Source organism: Tupaia chinensis, unplaced genomic scaffold (genome assembly GCF_000334495.1).
Source record: "Tupaia chinensis unplaced genomic scaffold, TupChi_1.0 Scaffold000438_1, whole genome shotgun sequence".
Taxonomy (NCBI): Eukaryota; Metazoa; Chordata; class Mammalia; order Scandentia; family Tupaiidae; genus Tupaia; species Tupaia belangeri.
In genome coordinates, this window is record NW_006159943.1 from 348,146 (window position 1) to 359,335 (window position 11,190).

General features: G+C 46.9%; 1 protein-coding gene across 1 annotated transcript in view; it reads right to left on the bottom strand.

The window, feature by feature from the left end:
* Positions 1-9,440, bottom strand: part of SSR2 (signal sequence receptor subunit 2) — a 16,067-nt gene extending 6,627 nt beyond the window's left edge. Inside the window, exons 1-4 of the mRNA XM_006155163.3 lie at positions 9,346-9,440; positions 8,516-8,670; positions 5,505-5,603; positions 941-1,049 (exon numbers count right to left, since the gene is read on the bottom strand). Coding sequence (XP_006155225.1) covers positions 941-1,049; positions 5,505-5,603; positions 8,516-8,670; positions 9,346-9,354 — 372 coding nt within the window. The 5' untranslated portion in view covers positions 9,355-9,440. The remainder of the gene's footprint in view (positions 1-940; positions 1,050-5,504; positions 5,604-8,515; positions 8,671-9,345) is intronic.
* Positions 9,441-11,190: the final 1,750 nt, after the last annotated feature.

The window sequence follows — 11,190 nt, forward strand, 5'->3', positions numbered from 1 at the left end:
GGTGCTGGACTCCCACAAGGCTGACCACAGTTTGAGTCCCAGACCTGGACTTGCTTGCTTTCTTCCTTTCCCTTTCTATCTCTGGTGAACAAATTAAAATAATAATAAAAAAAAAATTTTTTTTTTATTATTATTTTAATTTGTTCACCAGAGATAGAAAGGGAAAGGAAGAAAGCAAGCAAGTCCAGGTCTGGGACTCAAACTGTGGTCAGCCTTGTGGGAGTCCAGCAACATAGCCATTACGCTAACTGCTGATCCCAATAAAAAATGTTTTGATCTTTTTTTTGGTTAAGGAATCATTTATTTTTTAAAGAAGTATTTTATTTAACTTTATTTATTTATTTATTTGACCAGAGAGGGACAGAGTGAGAGTGAGAGAGAGAAAGAGAGAGAGAGAAAGTGAGAAAGCAAGCCACCAGGTCCAGTACTCAAACTGCGGTCAGCCACATGGGAGTCCAGTACCTTTAACCACCATGCCACCTGCTGGCCCCATTTATTTCATTTTTATTTATTCATTCATTTATTTTAATTTGACCAGAGAGAGACACACAGAGAGAGGGGGAAAGTGAGAACAGGTCTGGGATTTGAATTACGGTCAGCCACATGGGAATGTCAGCGCTCCAACCACCTTGCCACCTGCTGGCCCCTTTCTTTTTCAGAAACACAACGGCTAAGATGCTAATAAAATGGACAACAAATACCGCGTCCCGACAGAAAGGGAAGCAGAGGAATGCAGGGAAAGGGAATGCCATGGCCCTCCCCTCCCATTCAATTGCTCTACTCTGGCCTTGACTATTGGAAACGTACTTCAGGACACCACCAAGTTTCTCGTCGACCTTATCTCCCTCAGAATTTAGCAGCTACTGTGAAAATTTTCTACAAAAGTTTGTAAGAGAAGGCAGATTCATGCTCCATCCAGCCAAGGGTTTGGACAACTCACCACAACGGGCCCATCCTCCTGGGCCAGGTAAGTAATCGTCGCGGAGGTGAAGTTGAAATAACCAGCCTTGAGAGGGCGCAGGACCACAGTGTGCGAGACATTGCTAGCGCTGGCCCAGAAGAAGTTAAGGAAGGGACAAAGAGGATACTGAGGTTGTCATCTCAACCTGTGGACTAAGTGCACCATTCACAAAACAGCTGCTAATGTGTGTGGTGACTTCATACCTGCTACACTCTGCAGGACCGAAAAAAATAGAGACCTTGGAGCCGGCAGATGGTGCAGTGGTTACATTGCTGGATTCCCATATGGCCGACCGTGGTTCGAGTCCCAGAACTGGTGGCTTGAAAATCACACTGGGCACGTACCATGCATGACTGCCCAAGATTCCCGGAGAAGGGATTGTGGTGTGGCCACTCCCAACGGGGGTAATTTCTTATTTTTCCTTTCCTTCTCACTGTCTCGCTCTCTCTCCCTGGCAAGCACACATACCCATACCGTAAGGCAAAAACCTCTAAAAGAAATGAATAAATAAGAATATAGACCTTTAGGGAAAAAAAAGCCTAGGGCTGGCCCCATAGCCTAGTTGTTAAGGGAACAAGATCCCACATGGTTGACCACGGTTCAAAGTCTGGCACCAGTGGCTTGAAAACCAACTGGAAAAGTGTGCATGCGTGCCCAAGATTATAAAAGGAGGGAGAAACAGAAGGGATTGCATCACGACGAAGAGTGCTGCTTCCCTCACTCTGTCTCTCTGATGAGCACGTACACCCTCTGGAATTTTTCTTTTTTTAAAGAATTATTTGATTTGGGACCAGCAGTTAGTGTAATGGCTATGTCGCTGAACTCCCATGTAGCCGACCGCGGTTCAAGTCCTGGACCTGGTGGCTTAAACTCATGCCGGGGGCTTGTGCGTGCGTGCCCAAGATCCCGAGAGGAGAATGCAGAAGAAGTGTTTGCGGCGTGGCCTTCCCCCCTGGGGGGGGGGGGGGGGGGTTCTGGTTTGTGTGTTTCTAGCTCTCTGTCTCTCTTTTTCTGGCGAGCGCACGTCCCCTATAGCAAAAACCTCTCAAAAAAGAAGAATTATTTGATTTAACTTCATTTATTTATTTTAATTTGACCAGAAAGAGAGACAGAAAGAGAGAGGAAAAGAGAAAACAAGCCACCACGTCTGGGATTCGAACTGTAGTCAGCCATGTGGGAGTCCAGCACCCTTAACCACCATGTGGCCTGCCAGTCCCACCCTCTGGAATATTTTTTAAAAAGGACAGGGACCGGCAGGTGGCATGGTGGTTAAGGGCACTGAACTCCCACATGGCTGACCACAGTTCGGGTCCTGGACCCGATGGCTTGCTTTCTCACTTTCCGTTTCTCTTTCTCTGTTTTTCTCTGGTAAAATTAAACCGTAAGTAACAGGAATAAGAAAATAAATAAATCCTTAAAGAAAAAGGATAAAGGCTTTGATATATATGTCTTTCTAGCTAAGTTTTAAGGGGTCCATGATACACTGTATGTCAAGGTTTTTAAGGAAAATCTTTCAAAGCAATATGTCATGAATGAAAAGTTGTGGTCACAATGTCTTTCACTGACTATAACTGAAGGAAGTTCTTGAAAATACAAAAAAGCAAAATGGCCAGCCAGTGGTGTGGCGATTAAGGCGGTTGGATCCTACAAGGCTGACCATGTGGTTTGAGTCCCAGACCCAGTGGCTAGAAACATGTGCCAAATGCACGAAGAAGGGATTGCAGAGAGGCCATCCTCTCTAAGGGGGTGCTTTCTCACTCTCTCTCTGTCTCCCTTCCTCTCCAGTTAGAATGCACACCCTGTAACAAAATAAAAATGAAAAATAAACCAAAAAAAAAAAACCCAGAAAATTCAGGGGCCAGCAAGTGACATGGTGGTTAAGGCACTGGACTCCCATATGACCGACTGCAGAGTCCAAGACCCAGCGGCTTGAAAATCATGCTGGGTGTGTGTGAATGTGTCCAAAACCTGAGAAAAGACTAGAGGAGAAGAAATTGCAGTATGACCATCCCCTGTGGGGGGTGTCATTTCTCTCCATCTGTCTCTCTCCAGGGAACACGTGCACCCGATAGCAAAAACAAAACAACGACAAAATCAGAAAATTCAATAAGTATATTTACCCTAAACAGAAAATCTAAATATACTTTAATTCACAAAGAAAAAAATCTAACTCAATACTCAGGAAATAACTGGCATAGGAAAGGGACTCATTAAATAAAAAGAAACTTTAAGGGACCAGCAGTTAGCGTAATGGCTATGTCGCTGAACTCCCATGTAGTCAACGATGGTTCGAGTCCCAGACCTGGTGGCTTAAAACTCACGCCAAGTGCGTGTGCATGCGTGCCCAAGATCCCGAGAGAAGAATGGAGGAGAAGGGATTGTGGTGTGGCCATCCCCCCTGGGGGGTGATTTCTCGCTTTCTGTTTCTCTGTCTCTCTTTGTCTTTCTGGCAAGCATACGCCCCCTGTAGCAAAACCCTCCCAAAAAAAAAAAAAAAAGAAAAAAAAAAACTTTAAAAGGCCATCCTGTGGCCTAGTGGTTAAAGTAGCCAGACCCCACATGGCCAATCACATGGTTAAGTCCTCAACACAGTGGTTTGAGAAGTACCCAAGGCATGTGTGCATGCATGCCCAGAGGAAAAGGGACTGCAGTGTGACCACGTACTATTGTGGGGTTATTTCTCCCTCTGCAGAGCGTATATGCTCTCTGGCAGATTAAAAAACAAAACAAAACTAAACACAAATCCAGGCTCTCCATGCTAGTACCCCACTGAATTTCTTTCTTTTTCTGTTTGTTTTTTTTTTTTTAATTGGGGGTGGGGCTGGCAGGTGGCATGATAGTTAAGGGCACTGGACTCCCACATGGGTGACTGCAGTTCAAGTCCTGGAGCTGGCAGCTTGCTTTCTCACTTTCTCTCTCTCTCTCTCTCTCTCTCTCACTCTGTCCCTCTCTGGTCAAATTTAAAATAAATAAATAAAGTTAAATAAAAATAATTCTTTTTAAAAAAACTTGGGAGGGACCAGCAGTTAGCGTAATGGTTATGTCGCTGGACTCCCACGTAGTCGACCGCGGTTCAAGTCCCGGACCCGGTGGCTTAAACTCATGCCGGGCGCATGTGCATGCGTGTCCAAGATCCCAAGAGGAGAATGGAGGAGAAGGGATTGCAGCGTGGCCATACCCCTGGGGGGTGATTTCTTGCTTTCTGTCTCTCTGTCTCACTCTGTCTGTCTGGCGAGTGCATGCGCCCTATAGCAAAAACCCTCTCAAAAAAAAACAAAACAAAAAACAAAAAACAAAAAACTTGGGGAAACCAGCAGTTGGTGTAGTGGCTTTGTCACTGGAGTCCCATGTAAATGACTGCGGTTCAAATCCTAGACCCAGTGGCTTAAACTCACGCCGGGCATGTGTGCATGCGTGCCCAAGATCCAGATAGGACAATGGAGAAGGGATTACAGTGTGGTCATCCCCCCCGGGGGGTGATTTCTCACTTTCTGTCTCTCTGTCTCTATCTTTCTGGCAAGCACACATACCCTAAAGCAAAAACCTCTCAAAAAAAAAAAAAAGAAAGAAAGAGGGCCACAGGTGGTGTGGTGGTCAAGGCAGCTGGAGTCTCACAGGGTCAACTGTAGTTTGAGTCCTAGATTCAGGGGCTTGAAAATCACACTGGGCACATCTGTGCCTAAGATACCAAGAGGAATATGGAAGAGAAGGGATTGTGGTGTGGCCACTGACTCCAGCAGGTGGTTTCTTACTTTCTTTGTATCTCTCTCTCTCTCCTCTCTAGTGAGCACATGTGCCCTATGGCAAAACTTAACTTAAACAAATTTACTAGCGGGCAAGGCACTCAGCAGAGAGAGAACGTCAGGAGGCATCCTCGAGGGGGAGTGGCCACGCCACAATCCCTTCTCCTCTATTTCTCGTTTCAGGATTTGGGGCACACATGCACGTCTCTCAGGCTGTTCCGTCTGGGACTTGAACCCCGCAGTTGGCCAGGTGAGATCCAGTCGCCTTAACCACCATGCCACCCGCTTGGCCCCTCTTCCTTCTTTATTGACAGAGGGTAAATGTACTTGCCAGAGAGAAAGAAAAGCACCCCAGTGGGGAGTGGTCATGCTATAATCCTTTCCCCTTCATTGCTCCATTCTATCAGGACCTTGGACGTGCATGCACCAGGGCCGGGATTCAAACCGCAGTCAGCCATGTGGGATCTGTCCTCTGCCCGAAGCTGTGCGCCTGGGCCAGCCCCCAGCTGCATTTCTTAAATGTTCTCGTCCAGCCACAAGTGTCTTCATGCGTCTCTGTTCTCCCAACACAGTCTTGTTCAGGGCTTATCATCTGAACCGTAGAAACCACCTACTCAGCTCATGCTCACACAGTTCACGCCACTCTCTCTTGCCCCACCTTACCCAGAGAGACGACGTGAGAACAGCCCTGCACGCCCAGCCTGCCTGAAGCACCCCTGCTCCTTTGCAGGCAGTGTTCTTGTCCACCCCATTTCCCTGCCTCCAGCCTCCAGCCCTATCACCCAGTGCCAAGAGGATACGGGGCGATCCGGTCCCATTTGACATTGAGCATTCCAGAAACGATGCCAAAGTCTTCAGGAGGGAAGGAATCATCAGATAATTCTACATCTAATGCGGCACTAGAAAATGGAAGAAACAAAGAGTTAGTAAGGAACAGATATAGGGACCAGCAGTTAGCGTAATGGCTATGTCGCTGAACTCCCATGTAGTCGACTACGGTTCAAGTCCTGGACCCGGTGGCTTAAACTTACACCAGGCGTGTGTGTGTGTTCCCAAGATCCCGAGAGGAGAATGGAGGAGAAGGGATTGCGGCGTGGCCATCCCACTTGGGGGGAGATTTCTCGCTTTCTGTCTCTCTATCTCTCTCTGGTGAGCGCACATACCCTGTAGCAAAAACCTCTCAAACAAAAAGGAACAGATATAAAAGTAAAGCAACCAACAATCGAATCTTCCTGCTTGTCCTAAAAAATCACAACACTGAAGGCCAGCCTGTGGCTTGGTGGGTAAGGGAGCTGGATCCCACATGGATCCACTTGAGCTCCACAGTTCAAGTCCTAGGCCCAGTAGCTTAAAAAACACCAGGTTCTTGTGTGTGAATATCCTGAAAGGAGGGAAATGGGGAAAAGGCTGTGGCATGACCATATGATCATCCCATGTTGGGAGTGCCTTTTCCCTCTCCTCTTTCTGGTGAGACTCAGTGCCCTCTGGCAAATTTTTTAAAATTTTAAATTTGGGGCCAGAAGGTAGCGTGGTGGTTAAGGGCACTGGACTCCAATGTGGCTGACTGCAGTTCGAGTCCTTGGCCTGGTGGCTTGCTTTCTCACTTTCCCTCCCTCCCTCCCTCTCTCTTGCTTTGTCCCTCTCTGGTCAAATCTAAATAAATAAAGTTAAATAAAACAATTCTTTTTAAAAAATAATTATGTTATTTAACTTTTTAAATTTAATTATTTTAGTTTGACTAGAGAGGGACGGAGTGAGAGAGAAAAAGCAAGCCACCAGGCCCGGGACTCTAACCACTGTCAGCCATGTGGGAGTACAACACCCTTAACCACCATGCCACCTGCCAGCCCCTAAATAAAATTTTTTGCAATAGGGCGCGTGCGCTTGCCAGACAGACAGAGACAGAAAGCGAGAAATCACCCCCCAGGGGGGATGGTCACGTCGCAATCCCTTCTCTTCCATTCTCCTCTTGGGATCTTGGGCATGCACACACATGCACCCGGCGTGAGTTTTAAGCCACCGGGTCCAGGACGCGAACCGTGGTCCAACTACGTGGGAGTCCAGCGACATAGCCATTACACTAACTGCTGGTTCCCCAGCCCCTACATAAATTCTTAAAAAAAAAAAAAAAGTTTTAATTTTAAAATAGCAGAACTTTTGGGACCAGAGGTAGCATGGTGGTTAAGGGCACTGGACTCCCACATGGCTGACCACGGTTCGAGTCCCAGATCTGGTGGCTTGCTTTCTCATGCTCTCTCTCTCTCTCTCTCTCTCCCTCTCACATTATCACTCTCTGGTCAAAATAAAATAAATAAATGGATAAAGTTACATATTTTTTTTGAGAGGTTTCTGCTATAGGGCACGTGCGTTCGTCAGAGAGACAGAGAGAAAGTGAGAAATCACCCCCCCACACACCGGGGGGGATGGCCACGCCACAATCCCTTCTCCTCCATTTTCCTCTTGGGATCTTGGGCACGTACCACACACACACACACACACACACACACACCTGGTGTGAGTTTAAGCCACCAGATCCGGGACTCGAACCGCGGTCGACTACATGGGAGTCCAGTAACATAGCCATTATGCTAACTACTGGTCCCAAGAAAATAATTTTTTTTTTGGAGAGGTTTTTGCTATAGGGTGCGTGCGCTCGCCAGACAGACAGAGAGAGACAGAGAGACAGAAAGCGAGAAATCACCCCCCAGAGGGGAGGGCCACGCCGCAATCCCTTCTCCTCCATTCTCCTCTCGGGATCTTGGGCACGCACGGACACACGCCCAGCGTGAGTTTAAGCCACCGGGTCCGGGACTCAAACTGTGGTCGACTACATGGGAGTCCAGCAACATAGCCATTACGCTAACTACTGGTCCCAATAAAATAATTCTTTAAAAAAAAAAGCAGAACTTTGAAAGAGAGCTGTAAGTCACATATTAACTTGGGTCATCTCCCCCTTCTTGTTCCACAATTCTTGCTTCCTCCTTACTCTGAAATTCTTCCAGCCCCCCCAAAAGGAAGAAAGTTCTCCTGTTTCAAAAGTTGATCCAGTAATACAGGTTGAGTGTCCCTTATCCAAAATGCTTGATACCAGAAGTATTTTGGATTTTGGAATATTGCATATAAATAAAGTATTTTGGCAATGGAACTGAAGTCTTCTTAGATGCCTTAGATGCATAACCTGAAGGTAACTTTATACAGTATCTTTTTAAAAGAATTATTTATTTAACTTTATTTATTCATTCATTTAATTTGATCAGAGAGAGACAGAGAAAGAGAGAGAAGAGAGAAAGTGAGAAAGCAAGCCACCAGGTCCAGGACTTGAACCATGGTTGGCCATGTGGGAGTGTCCAGCGCCTTAACCATCAAGCCACCTGCTGGTCCCTTTATACAGTATTTTTGTATTACAGCATTTTGACCATAACCCACCCTATGAGGTCATCTGGAATTTTCCTCCTGTGCTGAAGAAGTTTTGGATTTTGGAATACTTTAAATTTTTGGACTGGGGACTCAAGGTGTGACCCAAATTACTATGTGACTTACAGCTTTCAAAGTTCTGCTTTTCTTTTAAAAAAAAAAAAAAAAGAATTATTTTATTGGGACCAGCAGTTGGCGTAATGGCTATGTTGCTGGACTCCCACGTAGTCGACCGCAGTTCGAGTCCTGGGCATGGTGGCTTAAACTCACTCACTCATGATACGCCGTGCCAGAGGTCTCCAAAGGAGAAATAACTACCACCAAGGTGTTCTTTCTTTCCATCTGAGAACTAAGAATCCAGAAGAGGGTCTACTCTGTAACTCCAGGGCCTCCTTACCTTGAGCCAACATTGTAGATGTTGTACTGTAAGGTCAGGTCTCGCCCCTCCACGGCATATCTGTTCAATAGTGACTTTGAGGCCAAAAGCCTGGCTCCTTCCTCCGCCTGCGTGACAGCAAGCAGAGCCAACGCCGCAAATGCCAGCAGCCTCATCTTTGGGGGAGGGGGAAGAGGGAGAAAACCCAAAGTGAACATTCCAAATAAGCATGTAGAAAATCACCAGCATCCTCCTGGCAGCCCATCCTCACATGTCAATCAAAGCTCCTTTGACCCTATCATGGCAGCAGAGCCTTGCGCAGAAGCAGTCCACACGCCACCAGCACTGCCCCACTCACCAGACACTCCTGCCACCTCCATCTGCAGTACGAGGAAAACCGTTCCTCGCACTAGCATATCCTGTCGGAGGTCCGGGGTGCTCACAGCTGGTGGAGTCTCCCGAGAGGTTACCACGTGGCTAGAACAGGGCTTTCCTCCGGTGCCGGTTCGGCCATCTCCGGCCTGCAGCAGCCTCTAGCTTTCCCCGCAGGAGCCGCCCACGCCTGCAGCCCCGCTTCAGCTCCCCTCCTGGGTCGGAGCCACTGGGATCACACCACTCGCTGGCAGGGTCCTCCCCACATCCCGGCATCCCACCTCCCACTGCTCCATCTCACCCCTGACCTCCCTTCTAGGTCCTCAGGACTGCGCAGTCCGCCTCGCCGCTTCTGGTCGAGGTTACACGTCCTCCCGCCCGCGCGCCCTCTCGCCTCCCCGCACTCAGCCTGGCCGCCGGGTGATGTACGGACACCACACTGTCCCCTCCTGCTCGACCCTCTAAGCCTCGGGACTCACCGTGCACATCCCAAACGCCTTTCAGGGGCCACCTAGACCGGAAGGGAACGTCAGCATCCAAGAGACCGGAAAAAGCCCAGGCCGGAAAGACTGGTACTCCGCCCAATGCCTTGTGGGAGTTGTAGTTCCTGGACACACCTCCCGCTTCCCTTTGCAGGGTCCGCCCAGAGGAAGTTCATGCTGCTAAGACTGGCTGGTCTGTGCGTGCTCCAAACTGGTTTGTCACTACTGAATGTGACCAGCATCTATCAGAGTAGTTGCTAACTATAGAATGTTGAGTGTACCTGGGCCAGTAGGTGGCGTGGTGATTGGTGCGCTGGACTCCCACATAATAAACTGTGGTTCGAATCCTGGGCCGCGCTGGACTCCCGGATAATTGACTGTGGTTGACTCCTAGACCTGGTGTCTTTCTCTCTTTCTCTCAGTGTGCATGCTCTGTAGCAGATTAAAATAATAATAATAATAATAAGTAACATTAAATAAATTATTATTTTTAAAAAGAGAGTCTATCAGATGGCATAATGGTTATGTGGCCAGACTCCCATGTAGTTGACCATGGTTTAAGTACCAGACCCGACAACTTAAAACACACCAGGCAGTGCACAACAAAAGATACTGTAATTAGTGTGAGTTGAGAACCCTCAGAATGGGAGAGAATTTTTTTAAATGTACCTCAAATAAGGAACTGATAACCAGAATACACAGGGAATTCAAGCAGCTTACCCAGAAGAAAAAGATTAACCCAATTAAAAGATGGGAAAATGAGCTAAACAAACAACTCTCTAAGAAAGACATATGAACAGCCAAAAAACATATGAAGAAATGCTCAACATCCCTCATCATAAGAGAGATGCAGATCAAAACCACAGTGAGATACCACCTCACCACAGTCAGAATGGTGACAGGGAATTCAAGCAGCTTACCCAGAAGAAAAAGATTAACCCAATTAAAAGATGGGAAAATGAGCTAAACAAACAACTCTCTAAGAAAGACATATGAACAGCCAAAAAACATATGAAGAAATGCTCAACATCCCTCATCATAAGAGAGATGCAGATCAAAACCACAGTGAGATACCACCTCACCACAGTCAGAATGGTGAAAAAAAAAAATGATAAGTGCTGGAGGGGATGTGGTGAAAGGGGAACACTCCTACACTGTTGGTGGGAATGTAAATTAGTCCAGGCACTGTGGAGAACAAAATAGAGGTTCCTCAAAGACCTTCAAATGGAACTACCATATGATCCAGCAATTCCACTTCTGGGGATCTACCCAAAGGACAGGAGAACACTCAGTCAGAAAAACACTTGCACATCTATAGTCATTGCAGCATTATTCACAATTGCTAAGACATGGAACCCACCCAAATGTCCACAAACACATGAATGAATTGAAAAAGTTTGGCTCATATACTCCATGGAATACTACTCAGCTATAAGAAACAGCAGGCCTTGGAATTTGACAAGTGGACAAATATGGAAGATTGCTGAGTGAAGCAGTTAGGCTATGAAAAAGAGACATTGTATGCCTCCACTTAACATACACCGACTGTCCGACTGTCCGCACTCTATGGCAGAGACTGAAAGACTGGAGGACATACAAGCATTAAAAATTGTTTGGGGCCGGCAGGTGGCATGGTGGTTAAGGACGCTGGACTCCCACATGGCCGACCACGGTTCAAGTCCTGGACCTGGAGGCTTGCTCTCTCACTTTCCCACTCTCTCCTTCTCTCTTGCTCTGTCCCTCTCTGGTCAAAATTTTTAAAAATGAAATAAATGAATAAATAAATAAATAAATAAACAAAATAATTCTTAAAAAATTGTTATGGACACTGGAGATAAAGTA